Source organism: Meleagris gallopavo, chromosome 5 (genome assembly GCF_000146605.3).
Source record: "Meleagris gallopavo isolate NT-WF06-2002-E0010 breed Aviagen turkey brand Nicholas breeding stock chromosome 5, Turkey_5.1, whole genome shotgun sequence".
Lineage (NCBI taxonomy): Eukaryota > Metazoa > Chordata > Aves > Galliformes > Phasianidae > Meleagris > Meleagris gallopavo.
Genome location: NC_015015.2, coordinates 52786079 through 52807177, shown reverse-complemented (window position 1 = coordinate 52807177; position 21099 = coordinate 52786079). Strand labels below are relative to the sequence as shown.

Genomic DNA, 21099 nt, shown 5'->3' with positions numbered 1-21099 from the left:
TCTCCCACAACATTTTTAGGCCAAAAAAAGGAACAGAAAAAAAGGCTTGAAATACAGCATTTCCACCTGACTATTTTGCTTATTTCACTCCACAGAAATTTCACAAGACATAAAACAGAAAAAGCGCCCTGTGTTCTCTGAAGATGTTTCCATTGCAAACAAGCCCCTTCCACAAGTAACCATTCCAGTTTCACCCCAGCTTTAGAATTAACCCAGGTTATTGACATCCCAAACCTATGGCCTTCTTCCTCCATGAGGTCTTGGGGAAAAAAAATGGGCAAAACTAAAAGCAGGAGCAAACAGAATAACTGCTATGAAATGAGATGAAAGTGCTCTTTGAATATATTTTTAAATGTCTGCAATATTCTGTAGTTAAAAGACGTTGTCAATGTAATTCTGTACAAAAAGCTTATTTATCCTACATGTAAACTCAGAGCACTGACCTCCCTAAGGAAAGAAAACACACCCACTGTGGTAATAAATGTTTCAGAAGACATCAGAAAATCTCTTTTTTAGTAGAAGGGAACCAAAATCACCATCAGCCCTCATCCCAGCCAGTTGGAAAAGCGGCAGCAAAATTCCTGATTGTAATTAATTCGAACCTTTTCTAATTTCAGCATGACCCATGCTTACGAATATTTTCATTAACCATCCCATACAACTCAGCGACGTACTTAGCCTAATTAGATGATGAGAATGGTTTTATATCAGGGAGGCTTAATTTGCAGCAAGAATTTCACATGCTATTTCCACAATATGGAATAGCATGAATGACTTCATAATTAACTATCCCCTCATCCCCCCAGAAAAGTATTTCTCTTATAATCCCACATTCTACCACGATGCACAACACAGGCTTCACTTTCGGCATGTACAAATTGATGCTATGAAGGCCACAAAATGCCTCTGAGTCGACAGGTATTAACCTTCACATCTCAACATCATCAGTACACCTTGGCTCAAGCCAGCCTGGCTTTCATTTTAAAAAGAAAGAAGGAAAAAAAAGAAAAAAAAGAGGGATGCTAAAGTTTTTTCCTGTTTTAATGAAAAGATGCCATGTAAATCAGTCCCCAAGATAACATGCTCCACGTTTAGTCTTCTCACAAAGAGTGAGCAGAAATTAGTATCAGCAAGACGCTGCTGCGTGGTAGGACCTATGGATCCTGCAGGTTTCACTTCACTGTCAGAACAGCAGGAATAAAATAATTCTAGTTGCATGGAAATAAGCAGAAAAATGATGCCAGGATATTATCCAGGGACAACTTAGGTGGCCTTCTTCCAATTATAGCTGCACAATAACTACCTAGCTGGATGCTGGGTCAACAGCATTGTGCTGCTTCAGCAATCTCTTAGGGGGAACATAGGAAAAAGAATGCACTGCCATCATTGTGATAACTGTTTCAAGAAAAACACATACAAGGACAGAGTCCCTGAGGATAACAAAGGGATAATTGTCAAAACATCTTTATCCAACATATCAGATATCCAGAACGCAGAAACATTTTTATGTAAGTCTATTGTTTGATACTTGGTTTTAAAATCAAGGCATGATATCAAAGCCTAAGAAATGGATTTCTCAAAAGCTACCTTTGTCCTCATTTTCTAACACTCTACCAACCAAATTTTCTACCTAGGAGATTAACAGGATTTTTAGTTAGGTGTTTAGAATGAGAAGTGACTATAAAATGAAGGAAAGCAAATATTAAAAACAGAAAACTGATTGTAAAATTTTATTTGAGGCAAGAAATAGTGGTAAGGTAATACTGTTACCACAGATGGCTATTCAGTGGGTTTTTAACCAAAATAAGGATATTCAGTTTGCAGTAAGAAAGGAACTTAAAATGTTATTTGCAGAGTGAGCAAATAACCAACATGAGGTTTCACATCCCACTTGAAATTTCCCTCCTTTCCTTGGTTGAATTTGTTTTGGCCTGATATTTTTCAACCTCAAAGTGATTTATTTATGGGAATTTTGAAGAAAAATGTGTTCAGATGTTTTTCTTTTGTTGTGACTGTGCATGAAAAATATACTTTCGTTCATTTCTGGAAGTACATGCAAGAGTAGCAGCAGTTATAGTCAGAAATATAAATGTCATTATGAACCACATTACGATAAAACTTACACACACACTTAAAAAATGTCCTTTCAATGTTAAAAGCATTTCAGTAATACAATTTTTGTTCATCTATGGTTCAACTGAATTTATTATGCTTTTTTCTTAGCTTACTCCAACAGAAACAGGCTGTAGGAACAAGTAAGCAAGGAAGTTTGGTGTGGAAAGCAAAGACAAAGCATGAAATCTTTAAATAAAAATCGAGTCATTTTAAGTGGTCCATTCTTTTCTAGTGGGGGCAAGAGGGATTAGATGTATGTAATATTAACCTACTATTAAGATTTAGCACTTAGAGACATAGTATTCAAAGGTCAGGGAATTTGGAGTAAAGGTTTAATGGTTTATCTTAACCCTGGCCGTTGCTTGGCAGCTTTATGTCACATCTCCTATGAATAATTAATATTTTGGGATTTGGAAAGGGAGCAGTTTGCAACATCATGTGTTGGCTCAAATGGAAAAGGTGTTCAGGATAAAAATATGATGCAAAAGCCCAGATCTCTCTGAAAGGAAATGGGACAAACTCCCCAAAATCTATCAGCGTTTTGAATATGTGGTCCAATGTCCTAAACACTTTCAGCATCTAAAACAGGGCTTCCAAACCTCCTGTAGATTTATAGTAAACAACTGCTATGGTTTTGTCATGTCAGTCATAGTCATTGAAGGTCTCAACATTCTACTAACGCACAGTGACTCTGCCTTTAACCTCCTACTGTAGTAGTATAAAAGATAAGGATGAATTGGGCTGCTGTTATGCTTACATACGTTCATCACATTCTTACCAGAAGCAAGATAATTTCAGCACAATTTTGGCACTAATTTCAGCACAGATCTGTACTGTTTGCATGCACCTTTTCTCTGGTAATCCTGGAACTATTTACCATTGAACATACTGCTTATGGCAAAAACAACTGTCTCCAATCCTACTTCAGAGACAGAATCTCCCAAGGTAAAAGATTATACATTTAAGAATCCGAATCAATTCCGAAGTTCATCTCATTTCTTCCCACCTGCTCTGTTGCTCAGACCCACATGAACTTTTGGCTATCATGAGTTTCCCAAGCACAGGCCATTACACCTGTCAGTGCAGCGTACAGAGCACTGCATTTAGTTCTGCCTTCGCCTGAGCTAAAATTAAAATGCAGATTGGTAAAAATTAAATGCTTCCTGCACTCTTTCAATTTGACCTAGGTCTGAACAGCCCACCAGGTATGTCAGCTGGAGTCCACTACAGAAATTCAGACTAATTCAGCACAGTCAAACTTCCTTATTTTGTGACTCTTGGAACATTTTCTTTTGTTTTTCTGGCTCCCTTTAACCAGGACTGTGGTTTGGTAGGCACTGCACAAAAACACAGAGAGTTCCTGCCCTCAGCTGTTTAACATCTAAACCAATAAATCAGGCATAGCCCCAGAGAGAAAAAAAGAACCACAAAATTTACCAAATGCCAAAGTTCACCATTCCACCAAATGTCAGACTTGGAAATTAAATTAAAGGTTTCACATTCCTAGATGAGAGCCCTAACCTTTTGCTATCTCTACCCAAAAAGCTGTTGTTCCTCTGCTAAATGCTACCAATTAAAAGAGACCACAGCTGACTCTTTTTCCTTTTCATCTATAGATGAAAGCACAGTAGTTAACAACCTCCATGTGCTGCCATTATCCCAATACATGAAGATGCTTTGTTTTTACAGCTCAAACCTGAAAGACTATAAACTATGAGAAAGTCTCATCCATTGCAACACTCTTATTGTAGCAACATAAAAACCATTTAAAATGCCGTGCCACTGCAAAGATGTCTGGGTCATACTGACACAACAACACGCCTTTATCCACAGTATATATTCGGTTACAAATATTTGTGCAGGACGCAAAGGAAGAAAGGAATAAATATCTGGCACAGTGATGAAGAATGTAAGACTCTGTTCCCACTGAATTTGTAATTGCCAACTGTTGTATTTCAGCAAAAACCCTCCTTGTTACTTTCTCAGCTGGCTGAAAATGGATTACAAGGTGAGGAGGCATAACTTCTCTACGGTCTGTTATTTCTTATTATCATCCAGATGGAGCATGGCTATTAGAGCAGCACTAAAGACTGTAATGAACCAAAGTGTTTTAGATTACTAATTCTTCAACAGCATGTTTGTATATCAATAACAGACTGTAAAAACAACAACAACAATCTGACTAATTAGGTACATCAAATCTGTTCAACTCTGCATCCGGTCCCTCCTATCCTGTGTCCATGTGGCTGCTCACTACCAATGCAGTTCCTATTAAACTCCTTACAAATCCTCTAATCATCTCTTAAAATACTGCAAATATTTTGAAGCATTTAATGGATTTTCTTGCACACAGGAAGCATTTAACCAAAAACAAATCTATATAAAACATATGAATAATTTTCCAGTTATTCTGTCTGTAATGTAGGGGTGTTTAAATCTCTCCTAAGCTGGCTAGACAGTATTTTACATGGCAAGGCCATCCTATTTAGCACTTAAGTATCTCATTCAGTTGTACTTTCTGATATTCCTGCACTGTTGTTTGTTTTTTGACAGGTTATACAGAAACTTAATTTAAACACATGCTTTCCTGGATTGATCCCTTAGCAGTTGATAGAATACGTAATCCACCTGCAGTGCTGGGCCCCACTATAACAAAAAAACAGGTATATATATTTCTAAAAATGCCAAAGTAGGCTGATGGATCTATGAAGTCACTAGCTTCCTAAAACTGTAATCCTGCACCAAAGCCTGTTAACCTAGCACAGATAATGTACATCTGCTACAATCCCTGAAAAATATCATTATTTTGAAATGAAGACTAATGCTTCAGATAAATCTCTCTAATTCAGCCACAGAAAATGCCATTTAACAGTAAATGCCACCCTTCAGCATCCCAGAACCAGCAGAGCAGCCTTGATGTGGGTGCCTGCTCCTACCCAAAGAACAGAAGGGGGATGAGGAGCCTGTCCCACAAGACCTTAGCAGAATCTCGTCTGTGTTTCACTTGCCAGCAGGACCAGCTTTTATACCATGCTAGAACTGAAGCCTCAGTACATCCTTCCACTCAAACAGATGTACAAAGTCTTGCCTTAAGCTTAGGCCTCGCTGCTAAAGCAACATGGTGCATGCAGAAAAGGAAGGTCAAGGTTGGCCAAAGTCCTCCAAGGCCTATGACCTTACCATGAGTGCTGCAGGCATCTCATACACCTGTTTCCTAGCTCTCTTTCACTTCATTTATATCAATTATGAGCTTTCTTGTTTAACTAAATTTTCATCTGCATATAATCACTTCAGCTTCTTCAATATTTTCTGACACGGCACTAATGCCAACAGCTTTTTCGTACCTTATTGACTTGCTTTGGTCCATTTTTATTTCCTTCCTAATACAGAAAGACTGTGTTTGATTAACTAGAGAGTTACGTTTCCTTCAGGTAAGGTGGACTATCAGTTTGGGCAGGAAATGTCTGCATTAATGAATCACAATGGTAAGTTTCTTCATGCCTTAATTTCTAACTCAAAAACAATGTAATCCATCCATCTGATTCTTGACTTTAAAAATGTTTCTGGTCAGGGAAGAAAAATGGCCAACAAAGCTAGACCTTTCACCATATAAAGCAAAGATAGTGCTCCCATGTCTTTTCCAAACAGGTGAACATTCTAATCTGTGATGTAAGAAATTACTTTCATACACGGAAACTTACTGAGAAGGATGGACGGCCACAGTTTACTATCAGCCTGCATGAATTTTAGGCACTGGCCCTAGAGACCTTCAAATGGGACTTAGGCTCTTAATTCCCTCTCAACCATATTTGGAAGCTCCACCCGTAAACCTTACATGCTGAAAATGTTCCCTTCATTATGGCTTGCAGCCAGAAAAACACTTAAAGGTAAGCTCGCATTAAGCAGTAATGAGGTCAGTGGGACTATTCATGTGGTTAAAACACATCACGTGTTTAAGGTCCCAGTTCAGGAAAGCACTGAAAGACCTGACTGAATGTTTTCATAAAACGGGTGAGGATTCATCACAACTTGCTTTGCCTTCCTCAGCTTTAACCTAATCCTATTCATTCAGGTACGAGGCAAGAAAGATGAGACTTAAAGGGTGCAATAACCCATCCTAAGTTTGACCATGTGAAGATTGATGGTGCTTTCAGGCTGTTCAATTTTGCCAGTACAGATGGTGAATTACAGCTTTGCCCAGCCACTACAGTTACCATTGCCATATGCACACACAAACATGCACTTTCAAGAGACAGTGATATAACTGCTACTTTCAGTGCGCAAGCTTTGAGAAAGTTCCACTATAAGAGGTTTCAACCTCAAAACTGATAATCTTCAATTGAGGAAAAACTGATACAGAGGGCAACAAGATGCTATTTCTACAGAGTTAAGCTTTTTCCTGCAGAAGAATTCAGCCTAGAACATCTCTAACTATCACAGCATCGTGTAGAAATCACTGTCAGATGTTTATGATTGCCTTTCCACCAATTTAATCTTATTTCAATAGAACTTTGAAATACATTTCAATTTCATAACAATTTAGAAGATACTACATATTCTGTTCTACTAGAAAATATTGTTAACAAATAGACAATAAAAAAACCATAATAAGACAAAAAAATACCAATCTTTCACCTCAACTATTAAAAAATATAGTTATCTGTTATTCTTCATTTTACCTGCTTACTTAGTTTCCTATGGAAAAAGAGACAGATTGCTAAAAATGGGAAAATTGCCCTCGATTTTCTCAATCTTTAGGAAAGTATGAGTTTCCTACCATTTTTCTCCAAATACAAAAAAGTTGTGGGGGGGAAAAAAAAAAAGGAATAAAGATAGGAAAAAAGGAGGGGAAAAATAAAATGACCAGCTCAAAGTGATGCCTTCCAAAATTGTTAAAGAATATGTACACTGCCACATAGCAGGAAAAAAAGGAAAAAAGCCCACTGAAACTTTCTTTTAGTGCTGGATGCCCTCATTCCCATTTCAGTGCCTCTCAGGTTACAACAGCATTTCCAGAGGCAGCAGAACGTGCTGCACATGCACACATTCGTTGCAGTTGAAGTAAGCAGGCAATACAGTATGAAGTGCAAATACAAAGTCATGGATGACAAAACATCAGTAAATGTTACAGGATGGTCAACTACCTAGAGAAAGTGAACTCTACTTGTTGTGCCCTGCCTAACACACAGCAGGGATTTTCAGCTGTATGTAATTCTTACTGCAGAATCACAGGGATGCTGGGTTGGAAGGTCTTCAAAGGATTGCTCAATTTAACTGCCATACTGAGGCACGAGCAAAGCTACCTTCAGCGAGCCTGAAAGATACTTGCCAAGGAAATGGAGTCTACCAAATCCAGTGGTAACTTTACTCAGGATCTGAAACATCACAATCTGCCCTATTTCCAAAATTGTACTTGCTTTCCCTTCTAACTGATCTAAACGCCCCTCAGAAAACCCAGGATCAACCACTTTTCCTTTTCAAGCATGCTATTCCCAGGGTAGAAGTCAATCTTCATGTTCCCCCTCCAACTTCCATCAGCTTAAAACAAGTAAATCAGTTCTCATGAGATCCTGTCTTGCAAGAGACTTTTATTGATCTCCTCTATCCCCAGATGGTCTCCACTTTTCTTAAAACCTTCTGTCAAAATCCATGTCTTCCCAGCCCTAATCCCAGGATAATAAACACCTCCCCTTTCTCTTGCCTATCACAATGCTCCTGATGCTTCCCAGAGGGAGACTGTGGCCTGGAGCTGCACTATGCTCAGCCTGCAGTTGCCTCTCCCTCACCCCCTCCTTTATCCTCTCCAACCTCAAAGCAGCAGAGTCAGCTGTTCCCTGTGTTGCACTTACACATTTGGTTTGTCCTCCATATACACAGAGTATTGCAATTGCCTTTACTGACACTCACCATGGTGATTTTGGGATGCCTTTCCAATTTATCAGGGTCACTGTGGATTCAGATGCTGTCTTCTCAGTCATTTTGCAACTCTTTAACTCTCCTGATGTAGTCTCTCTTTCTGCCACTCAAAACTGCTAATGAAAATGCTGAGCAAAATCACACGTGGGGCAAAGACATCCCCAACAACTCCTTCCAGGTTTGACAGTGAAGCCCTTGATTACGTTATGAGAAAGCTTTTTCAATCAGTGTGGTTGACTTGGCTAAGACAGTGTTTAGATCATCTTTCACTCATTTGCTGAGACTGCCATGCAAAAAAGTGTCAGAAGCCTCTTAAAATGTTCAGATACATCAATCTACTAGATCTCTCTTATTCACCAGACAGTTATCTCGTCAAAGAAATCAGATAAACTTGCCATGAACTCTTCGTGACAAATCCATGCTGGCTGCTGGCCAGCCAACTATTTTTAATCATTCATGACCGAAATATTCCTGCTGAAGCATAGAAAGATTATTTTTTTTTGACTCAGCATGGCAGATGCCCAGGGGACAGGAGCCATTTTGGATGCTATCCTGCCCTTTCTCCAAACCAAAGCAAAAGGAGTAAGCATCTTTAAGGAAGAACTTCAGTCATACTCCCACATAGGGGACACCATTTTTTTTTCTGATTCTTGCAGAAAAAAGCTGCAGGAAACAATGAACAGAAAGATGTGCAGGCTCAGCCTCCAGTGCTCTCAGTGTTTTCAAGAAAAAACATCATGTGCTACTGCAGACTACAAAAATGAAGCAATGAGAAGCCAAGAACTAATATCTGTCATAGTTTATACAATTACCTGACATCTCTTAGTACCACCAAATCACAGTACCTCAAGCAGCAGCACAATAATGACACATCCCAGAGATCTGGACTTTTCATTTTTCTTGGGCAAAAGAAAAGAAGAGCTTTTTCAGCCTCCCTGAACACACAATTATGTCACTTTTTTTTTCACTTCTGAAATTCAGCCCAAGGAAATCTGGGCGAGGACATCCCTTGACTGAGATGAAGAAATAATTGTATTTTGAAGTCTGATTTACTGACATGATTCAATTTTTCTGTATTAGGACATTCCCTGAAACAACTCGTCTCCTCATTCAGAAGCTTAACCACTTCTGTACCCTCTGGTTCATAAATGATAGGTCCTGACTGCAACTTAAACTGGGCCAATATCAAAGAGGTTCAACTGCAAACACACTTGGTGTTTGAGTACTGAATCAGGCAGGATCTGCTTGGATGACTGGCCTGAGCCCTTCCATCTGTGCATATTGCAGAGAACATTTATACAGTTTTCCTTTGCAAGCACCAACTCCACGCAGATACTGCTGCTGTGAGCATACAAAATTATGTCCTGCAGTTTTCCAAGGATCTCCATGTGAACACAAGTTTAGATTTGGCTTTTTGAAACTTAAAACACAATCTCTCCAGTCTCTTCCATCCACATGGTATAATACTTTAGTGCCTATCTTCTATCTAGGATTTGTTTACCCATATAGCGTGATGCACCATGAAACTGTGCCGTGTTATGATCTAGTTGGATGTATTTGCTGATCCAGTTGGATTACCTGAAACTTCCTGCTTCCTGAAAAATACAGATCCCAGATGAGTAATCTGGGACAATCTGCTAATCCCCGTGGGACAATCTCAGGTAATTGCTTGCACCATGTGAGAACAAAAATACTGTGAAAGGTGGAGTCTCCACAATTAAGAATTTAATTTATGTAATAGCATTTTTCAGTTGTTTTAAATAACATAGTTCAATAGCACTAAACATTTCTTCAGTCTTACCTCCCCCACTCATTGCAACTTCTCTCCTGATACCATAAATTCATTTAAACATATCAAGCCAATGATAATAAAAGTAAAGCTTATATAAACACACGCTAGATATAACCTAGCAAAAATTCCCATAAAGCCTCCCAAGGAGGCTGTTCTACAGTTTTAAAACTGTTTATATAAAAAACATATTTTTGCCATAATCTAGATAACTGAATATCTGAAAATCTATGGCACGTCTGAGTTAAAACAAAACAAGGCACATATGCCCTCCATGGTGCTTCTGCCAATTAATCTTATTGCATTTACCATAATATAACTCTTTGACTGATCTGAAACAGCAAACATATTAATTTACTAAATCATGGAATCACTTGAGTTGCAAAGGATGTTTAAATGGCAACAAGTCCAACTTCCCTGCAATGAACAGGGACACCTACACCTCTACCAACAGCTCAGAGCCCCATCCAGATTGACCTTGAATGTCTTCATAGACAGGGCATCCACCATCTCTCTGGGCAGCCTGTGCCAGTCCTGCCTTTATCCCAGTGTCCTTTTTGTATCACTGTCTTAGTTGCACAGAAAGCTTTACCCCTGGCCTTGTAAGTGACTCACAGGCTTTTGAAAAGCTTTCTTTGAGCTCTGAAATACCAAGATATGCTCTCTTCCAAGACACAGGTTAATGGAGATGCTGACATTTCAACCAGTTGGATAGTGGTGACGAGGTTAAATGCCAACCTGTCCAGATCAAGACAAATAGAAACACACCTAAATAAGCCTTTCTGAGAAAATCTCTGGCCCTCAGTCTTAATGAGGAGTTGGGAGAGAACTCCTTTGCTGCCAAGGAACCTGTTATGTTGTATTTTATAGAGTTCTCAGTAGCACAGTATTAGATGCAAATATACAACACTATCATCTGCTTAAAACCACCTAATGTCAAGTACATCTTTACTGCAAGGCAATCTCCACATCAACACCTCCTCCTCCATTAGCCCTACATCTCTTAGAAGGCCAATTAGAAACCAATTATTTCCCCTAGATAAATTCCACATTCTCTAAATAAAATGTTCTGTCTTTGAGCTGTTAGTGATTAATGTAGTTGAGTCCATGCCTTCCTGAGTGGATCTATGTTTTTAAAGAAAGAGAGGGAAGAAGTTGCACACAGAAGATCTCCTCATTTGGGAGCATCCTCATGCCTTCCTCTTAGTGAGCCTTGATAATGCAAATAGAGCCAGCTAGCAGGACCATGCTGTTGTTCAAATAGATGTTTCCCCTCACTAGCCCAAAGAAAGGCAATGAAGCTGTGAGGGATCTGGGAGCAGCTGAGGGAACTGGAATTGTTCAGTCTGGAGAAGAAGAGGCTCAGGGGAGATCTTATCACTCTCTTCAACTTCCCAAAAGGAGGGTGCGGCGAAGTGGGACTCAGTCCCTTCTCCTAGGTAACAATGACAGGATGAGAGGGAATGGCCCTAAGTTTCACCAGAGGAGATTCAATTTGGATATTAGGAAAAATCTTCTCAAAAGAGTGATGAGGTACTGGAACAGACTGCCCAGAGAGGAGGTAGAGTCACCATCCCTGGAGCTGCTGAAGAAAAGGACAGATGTGGGACTGAGAGACATGGTTAGTGGGCACGGTGGGGGTGGGTTAACAGTTGGACTAGATTATCTTAGTGGTCTCTTCCCACCTTAATGATTCTGTGATTTCAAGACACTGTGAGGAGCAGCTCAAAAACTGACACACGTCCTCTGCTTCCAAAGAGGTCAGCTTCTCTGGCAGCTCCTAGGCACATCCACCCCATGTCCCACATTCCTGCAGAAGAAAATGCACTTGTACAGCACTGACCCTGGAAGGTTTCTCTTAGAGCAGGGCTGGATTTGGTTTATGGTTAAACACTTGAGCCAATGAATTCCTACAGATAGAAAGCCCTTCTACGTTACTATCTGCTGTGTGAAATATGATTTAATCTACGCTACTGGTAGCGATTTTTGCTAGAAGGTACCGTCTTACACACACACTTTTCCTCAGGATCAGAAATTGAATCCTATGGACCCTTGGGAATGCTTGCCTGGAAGTCTGCCAGACAAGTGCTTTCCTACAATTACACACTGTGGTGTCAGTGCGTGGGTTCAGCCACCACTTAACAAATTTACTAGATAAACCTCTGTGATTCATACCAACAGTGCTCAAGTGGCTAACTGCCATGTACTGGCAGGGAGCTGACTAATGTTACTCGAACAATGAAAGAACTCACTTGAATAATGAGTTGGGTTTTGGCAAATTGATGCAGAGATGACTGACAGTCTGTGTCTCTGCTCCAAAACAAGAGCTGAGCAACAGCAAAAGGGTGCGACAGGCAGCCAACAGCTTGGTACAGGAAGGTCTTACAACTACAGGTGCACCTATTCTCAACAGAAAGGAGCATGTCCTGCTCTCTCCATTTAGTACAATCGAAAGAGTAGAGCAGGGTCTCTAGAGGATATCACTCACGCTTTCCTTCAACAGCTACCCCTGAACAATAACAACTTGGGGTCAAAGCTACAGCAATCACATCTGTTTTCTTTCCTAATATGCAAACTGTCATCTCAGGTACTTTTAAGATGAAAACAAGAAGTCAGCATTTCGTGCCATGAAATTAGCAGCTCAGTTTTGAAAAGTGCTGTCCAGAAATTACTCCAATAGCTGGCAGGAAGGACCAATTTTCCAGACAAGGTATCCTATACAAATTCAGTAGCAAGTTTTGCTCATACATAAAACTCACTTGGGTTAACAAATTTGTCTTTGCTATGATTTAAATCCAGTCAGTGAGAAAGAATAACTTGGCCCAAACCATTTCCCCATAAATCTGAAAGCAAACAGAAGCCAAAGCTAGATATGCATGTAAGACATCTAACTGCCTCCCTAAAGCAAGAACAACAAAGCATCATTCCTGAGTTATTCTGGAGATGGAAGAATGACTAAGAGTTTTTTCTGGGATATTCATATTCTGAGAAACAGTGAAATATTCAATGTTCATCAATGCTTTTGCCTTGGATATCATTCCAATCTTCCCTTGCAGTGGGAATAATCACAGCACTTCCATCACTACAGAGTGGAACATACTAAATTTCTGTTAATGAAATATGCAACCAGTTGGGCAATCCAGCTGGATAAATAAACTCATGTAAGTGCCATATTTCTGGGGCTACAGAGGCCATGCAATCTGCACAGTATTCAGAACCATTTCACTGCAGTTTTGCATGAGGTCAGAGCCAAGTTGATTGCTCCAGGTTACACAACAACTGCACAGAGGGGTAACAGAGACCTTTGCAGATGCAAGCTGGAAATTTGACCACTTTTCTCCCACTATAAGCACAAGAGGGAAGAATGTACACAGCTGCAACAGAGCCCTACAGCTTTGATATTCAGTGGTCTACAAATAAAAAGTTTCTTTTTGGCTTTTTCCATAATACTGTGGGTTTTTTGGTGATAGTTTTACATCCACATCTGTGGCTGTGCTACAGAAACCCAGAACTTGCCTGTGGACAGAGCTAAAGCAAAGTGCAACAGAAGAGATTGAGCTGATTGCTAAAGATGCGAGTATGAACTGACAGAAGCCAACAGGAAAGGTCCTTCCAGAATGATAAATGATTCCTAGTCCATTCAAAGGATCTGATGGAGGTACTTAGCTCCTCTGTGCTGCACAGCAGACAGGATAAAATGACCTATATCAACACAAAGGGAGCTGAGTCAGGCTCTCAATGCATATTCAGCAACTGTAAGCAACAGATGCAGAACAGGTATTTAAACAGCAAACCTCGGACAAATCTGGCAGCCTCTTCACAGGATGCTTTGTTTGCTATTTTTAGCTTTTCAAAGTGTCAAAAAGCAGCAGAAAAAATAATGCTGTATAGCCCTCCACACCAAGAAACAGCAAGTGGGGTGAAAAGAACTCCGAAGTAAGCTCCACCAAATGAGGTTATGTTATTCAAAGCCCTTCTTTCCTGTAAGACACAAGGCGATGTATCACAGTCTAAATATCCCACTTAGTTCTGTCCTCAATGAACAACCGAGTGACAAAACACTGATAAAACAGAAAACCACCCACATTCATCTGGGTTTCCACCACCACCATCCCACATCACGAAATGCTTTATCAGCAGCTACAGTATCTTAATTTGGCTCTTCTGAACAAGCATCCCAGTGTGCAGTCCTGCCCACCAGAAGGATTTACAAATCTCTCCAGAACCTCCTCCAACATCCCGATAATTTTGCTGGCATGAGTAAGAAACTTCTGGCATGCAGAACAAGCCACTGCCAGCTGACAACGCAGCGAAGAATTTCTTTCATATCTGAAGTTTGCATGAGTAGGCAGCTGGGACTGTGATGAATTACTATCTCTGATTCCAGCACTAAGTATAAGACATTTATTTGGCAGGGCCTGTTAGGAAAGATGTCGCCAATATCAACTACTGGTATTAGCAAACTTCTTCAGGAAAGCTACCAATGGTGTTCGCAGTCTGCTTACAACTGGAGTTAGTACAGCATTTTTTCACTGATTGAACGTTAATTGAACTCTGCACTGTTTCCAAAGAAAAATGGAAACATTTTGTTTTGAAAACAACTCAAATTAATTACTTTCAGTTCTTATTTATTCTTATTCTTGGAGCCAAAGCCTCCTTCCAATAAACCTGGACACTTCGCCTGAGAAACAACGTTCTCCATCAGTTATTTACTGTGCTTTTCTGCCCTAGTTTGATGTTATACTGACATGTTTTCAGCAGCTAGCACTACAAAGCCTGTTTACACAATCCTGCACATCTGACTTCTCTGCACAAATATTCCAAGGTCAAAGCCTTTGTCTGGTATCTATTTGGAAACCGACTTATTTTCTAACCAGAATTCAACCAATCAAGCAGTTCCTTTAGAATACAGGAGCAGTCATCACAGTGCGATGTATTAACTGAAAATCACCAAATATTCACTGATGTGGTTATAAAAGATTCAACCATTTGATCATCAAACTTAGCCTAGTGGGGGGTATCAATGCCCATGGCAGCAGGCTGTGACTACAGAATCTTTAAGGTCCCTTCCCAAGCAAATCATTCTGTGATTCTGATCCTATTCTATATCTTTGGCTTGTGCTTCAGAGATGAAAGACATGCAGCACAACCCAGGAAGAGCAAATACAAAGCAGGTTACAAGCTCCATTTAATTTCACTTATTGAGGCTATGTAATTATTTTGTTATTATTATAACCACTATTATTATCTATTATGTTATTATGGTTCTCACCTCATCCTAAATCATTTACCACTGCTATTGGGACACTCCTCTTCAGGGCAACAGAAGTCCCTCCGAAAGCCAAGGAAAGTAATTGTTACTGCATTTAAAACATTCTAAATCCACTGCATTATCCAAAGCCTCAGTCCTCTGTGAATACCACCCAGCAGCTTCAACAAACAGCTAATCAGCACCTATAGATTTTCCATAGCCCAGCTGCAACGGCTCATTAATGATCTAGCTTGGGGATTTGTTTTTTGTGGACTTTGTAATGTTTTGAAGCACGTCAAACCATCATTTAAAGATTCTGTTGAGAATAAATTTAATTGCACCACACTTCAACCAGAGTCATATAATCACAACCCTGTTTTTAAATAAGCATTTTAAAATATCCAAATAAATAGCTTTAATCTTCTGAAGATCTAGAAAGACTTTAGCTAGGAAACTTACTTTTTAAAGTTCAATACATCTCTGGGATGAGCTCAAAGTGTTAGCAGAGATAATTATCAGAGAGATTATGCAGATCTTATTTTCAAAAGGTTTTGTTTGTTCTTTTGTTACATAATTGCTTAGTGTTCGTTTGGAACTTAGAAAATAGAAAGCACCAGTGAAATACCAAGCATTATTTATTTAACAGAAAAATAATTTTGCCAAACAGCATTAACATTTTCAGCATCCTTTGCTGTATTTTAAAACGTCTCGTTAACCTGGAGAGCTGCTCAGTCATCTAACTTTGGCAGCATTGCAAATAGGAAATGTGCTTTATCACTATTGTTTTTAAAGTATTTCAGAAGAGAAACAGCAGGAAGCAAAGGTACACTGTAATATTTTGTGAGTTCCTTCATTTCCAACCTTGCTGGTGACGAAGGCCGTCACACTTATGAGACTGTTGAAATCAACCTGTTGGCCTTGTAAGTCAAGCCACTGCAATAGAGTACGCAATCACCACAGAATCACTGAATGTTTAGAGAACTGGATAAACCCTCTTTAAGTGTTTCCAAGCCTGCCCAAACTTACAAGCAAAACTCAATCAGGCTGTGTGGATTAGAGTATACAATCCAACTTTTGACCAAATTTCAGTCAAGGTCTTTTAAATGTAACAGAAACCATCTTTAAAGTATAAAAAAGAGGACATTAATTCAATACATAATTATCACTGGACACACTTATGGACCTACTATACTTATTCTTGCAAACAAGTTAAAAAGCTACATAGCTTTAACTTCTATTTGCAACTATGAATTCAAGTTCATTTAATGATTATTTACAGGGACTTCAGTTTCTCCATGATGTCAAAAAGCTTACTGCAAATATTCTATGCAATCACCTCACTGCGTATGCAATCACCTTTGGCTTAAACACAGTAAAAGCAAATTCTACTTACAGCCAACCATCATCATGGCCACTGAAAAAATCTTCTCTCCATCAGTGGTTGGTGCTATGTTTCCAAATCCTATCGTTGTAAGGCTTGTCATGGTAAAGTAGAGAGAGGATATGTACAAGGAGTCTTTACTGGGTCCTCCTTCCCACTGCCCTGAGCCAGTGGTGTTGTATCGATATGGTGTCCCAATACTCAGTGCCAACTGGTAGAGCCAGCTATCTGTTTTGATTGTGTTAGTAACTTCGTCTATAACTTCATAGTCTCCGATGCTGTACCATATGCAGGCTAGCCAGTGGGCCACCAGTCCAAACACACACACCAGCAGTACCAGTACAGCAGCACCATATTCCAAATAATGGTCCAACTTTCTGGCAACTCGACCAAGTCGGAGAAGACGCACCACTTTTAGTGAACTGAAGAGGCTACTGATCCCCTACAAAAGAAAAAAGATTATTATTTCACCAGAAGCATCCTGCTGGTTAACAAAGAAAGCTATACAGTAATTCCTGCAGCTGTTTGAAACCTTTCTGTACAATTTCTAGTGCCTTGGATGAGAGATGACAAGACACAGTACTTTTGTCCTCAGCAGGGTATATTAAGTTTGGCACCGGATAGCTGTTTAAGTTACTTAGTTCAAACTTAAATCTTTCAAAGTAACAAAAGAATCCTGTGAAATCCAAAGTGAGAAATGGCATGTTCGTTACAACACGGATGAATTTTTGCCAACTTGAAGTAAATGGTACATTTTGCTTTGACCTCCAAAGTCAAACATGGTGGAGGAGAAGTCACAGATTGAAGTACACCATTCAGGGAGGCTTTCCTCCAAACTTCCCAGAAAACAACAGCAATACATTAAAACCAAGGAAGGGGGATTGCCACTCTGGCCAAAGTGGTGCGGCCCATCTGCCTCAACAATCTGCAGCATTACCAGATGCACAAGAGAAACATCAGAAAGTAAATGTAATTACTTTTAAAAATAATATAGAAATCCGCCCATTGCTTTTGCATCCATCAGACAGTAGCTGTCTAACTTCCTTTGGTCCAACACTCTCCATCTCATAGTATGCTTTATTACAGCTAATGTAACTGCCAATTTTGTTATTTGCAAGTATATCTCACTGACCGAACACAGACCTAAAAACTGTGTGGGCACATCACCTCTCCGAAGTGAGGGCAATATGGACCACAGAGCACTGGCAAGAAAGCTGCATGCCTTTGCACACAGGGTTAATTTCTCTGCATATCAACAGATATTGCAGATGCTTTCCTAAAGCAAGAATTTGAGTAGGTTTTTTTTATCAGGCAAGATAAATGAAGTACAAATAAGTGGAAGCACAAATATTTATGGAACAGAAGCACAGGGACAATCAAAAAGTTGATGGAAATGTCTGAGAGGGAACAACAAGAAATGTATTTGTTCTACGTACACACACAGTTGGCAATGTATTTTAACAGAGTTTATAGATGCAGAAAGAAGAAAAACATGTTCCTGATCTATTGCAATCCCATGAAATGCCTAACGTGTGCATTAAATTAATTAGTGATTTAAAATAGAAGCTTTGCAAAAGAAGGTTTCTAATATAAAACATTAAATTAAATGTCTCCAGATTCTGAAAGTCGAAATTAAGACATAGAAAGCAATGAGGCAAACATTCCTAGTTACCGTGCCAAGATTAAATTGCCCTTTTCTATGCATCATTATTAAATCAGTCTAGTCAAAACACTGACTAATTATATTATCAAACAGTAAAAAACTTCACTTTCTGGAGTTTTCCATACGAGAATCTTCCCCCTTTTGCATCTCTGTTTCTTCGCACAATTAACATTTGAAGGGTGAAATGCAACTGATATTTCTATATGTAATCTGTTCAACAAAGTTCTTGTATGCTTTTCAAATCCTGTTGGAATTTGTTTCATATCTCCAAATCCTTAATAAATTGAAGTTCTTTATTTGCATTCAAGCTCACATGATGACTAATATCACAGAGGGAAGTGGAATTTTCCCTACTTGACTTCTGTATTTTGCATTTACGCAAGATACAGGTCTGGTTTATCACTCTTATTTTCATCTAAACATCTACCTATTAATTGATTTGGGATATATATCTTTGAGCCACTTGTGCAGTAATCTGGGAAGTTCTTCAAAGAGTTTGTTATGCAATGGATTGGTTTCAGTGGAATACTGAATGAGTCAGAAACACTATCACAGAATCACAATAAATCACATTATCTAATGTAAAAATAATAAAATAAAAAAAAAAGAGATATACATTATTTCCATTTTCACTGTTCATTAGCAGGAGTATAGCTAAGGAGCTAGAGATCTGAAATCTGAACTTGAAATCCATTTTTTGCACACAGTAGTTTACATTTGTCCCAGCAACGCTGCACTTACTACCATACAATCCAAATCTAAGAGTCAGTCCCTGACCAGAAATCCATCCTCCATCTATATTACATCTTCTTTCCCTAAATTACGTGGGCCCTTTAGCAGTAGTACAACTAATGTAACAATATAGCGTTCATGTCAGAGCCTGGAAGAAAGTCTGTGCTGCAACTTCTTTTTTCCTAAAAGCAAAGATAACAATCATGTATAAAACAAAGAGAAATGTTTTGTTTCAGCTGGCATTCTAATGTATTCTTTCTAAAGAGTAATTGAATGAATCTTACTCAGAAGTCCTATAAGTCTTCAGGCCTGCTCAGTCTAACACACTGCTCTATGGAAAAATAATCAGATATATTTACTGAGAGGTCACATTTCATGTCTAATTTTGCAAAATACAGAGACAGTGTCAGGAACCTTAGAAGTGTATTCCATAAAACACTAGCTAGGAAAGAGCAATTTGACACATACTAAATGAACATGTGACTTTATTGCACTGTTAAGCACTGGGTACTTAAAGGTGGAAGAGGAACCTTTATACTTCTACTACCTCTTGACAATATTGGCCCAACTCTTAATACATAAAGCTCTGCCCAAGATACAGCAGCACTCTGTTTGCTGAAAATTATACTAAAAACTGCCTTGAATCAAGCCCGAGCTATTACAGATTTTGGTGTTTTAATTCAGCTGATTACTTGCTGCCTTTTATTTCATTTTTTCTTTTAACTCCATTTATGCTCCATAGCAAATGTTTCAAAACCCTCTCTTAAAGAATGGGCACTGCTCTAACTGAAGTAACCTCAGCACTCATGGAACAGAGAGGTGATCAGAAACCTTAAACGGAGCATAAAATCCAGTTTGGTGCTAGCATCATTTAAGTAATGCATGCTTTTGATAATGAAAATCCTGCCTTCTGAGAGGGGTGTGTGCTGTTCTACTCCCATATTTGGTTATTTGGGAGCAATAATCCTTAGTATCTGTTGCTCTGTGTTTCTTTGACTGAGAATATCTCATGGCATAAACTATCCAACCCCGTCCTTAGAGGTTTTGGCCAATGTTTATGACCATATCTTCATCAGAAGAGGACATTCATTCAGATTGCTCTTCTTCATCATCTCGGTCAGAGAAATCTTCTAACAGGAAAACCACCTATTCCAGAACTGCATTCTGTTTTTCAAGTTTGGAACCCGAAGTCCCAAATCAAATCAGCTTAGGAGTGTGAGTCATACACCACCACTGCAACTGCAGAGAATTTCCCCGTGATTTCTGAGGCCACTCAATCAGGAGAGTAGCTGTGAACCAGCAGTTTTTGCACTGCCATTTCTATTTAGTGAATAGTAGAAGCCACCACCACAGAGGAAGCTGACAATGTCAAATTTATCCAGAAGGACATTTCTGGGGAAAAGACATTCAACTTCAGAATTAAATTAAATCCATTCATGAATAAACAAATCAAAGTTTATTGACTTAAGCATCTTGCAAAATCTGTTTTCTCAATTTTTCTTATATGCTGAGAAAATTAATTCAGTTTGATAGTGGGGGGATATCGCTCTGAAATGCAGAGGGGACCATTCCTTCCTGTTAAAGCTACCTGAACTTCCTCATTTCAGATCCTAACATTATCAAACTTCAGTCTTCAATAAGAAAAGAAGCCTCTAAGCTGCATGTCTGCTTCCGGCTAAATTTTTCTGACCAAAGGCTGAGCAAGATCTTTTTTGCAATTGCAATACAGCCAGCAGGAACAGACCTTTGGACCCCGGGCCAGAAGTGGGAGCTAAGCTCTCCCACACGTAATGAATCCCTGATAAGCCAGGCAGCAGGAAGAATGAAGCTTTCAAAGTCACATTACATAGGGGTCAAGAGTCAGACATGCAAGAGGATAAAGGGAACATAGTCACCAAAGGAAAATGCAGGTTAACAAGTGCAGGAAATAATTCATGTTGGTGTTAGCACCGGAGATGTCCTCTCCTCAGCTGGAAAACACAAGAGGAGGGTCTGCTGTACACAAAAGGAGCAATTCTAAGAATAGCAGAGCTGCATCTTTGTAAAACACATAAAAGATTTAAACAGCTGGTTACTTGCTAATCTAATAAGTCTTTTCTGCAGTAGGAAATTACTGCATAAATGTTTTAAAACGTAAAATAAAGGCATAAGGAGCCATTTTCTACTATCTAAATTCTCTAAAATATGCTCAAGCCACAAAATTAAATCCCAGTACATACAGTGAAATAGTACATTTGTGCTTTTTTTTTTTT

The 21099-nt window shown here is 39.1% G+C and overlaps 1 protein-coding gene across 1 annotated transcript in view; it reads right to left on the bottom strand.

Moving 5' to 3' along the window:
- Positions 1-21099, bottom strand: part of KCNH5 (potassium voltage-gated channel subfamily H member 5) — a 141760-nt gene that overhangs the window by 68696 nt on the left and 51965 nt on the right. The window contains exon 7 of the mRNA XM_010712032.2: positions 16465-16894. Within this exon, the coding sequence (XP_010710334.1) occupies positions 16465-16894 (430 nt within the window). The remainder of the gene's footprint in view (positions 1-16464; positions 16895-21099) is intronic.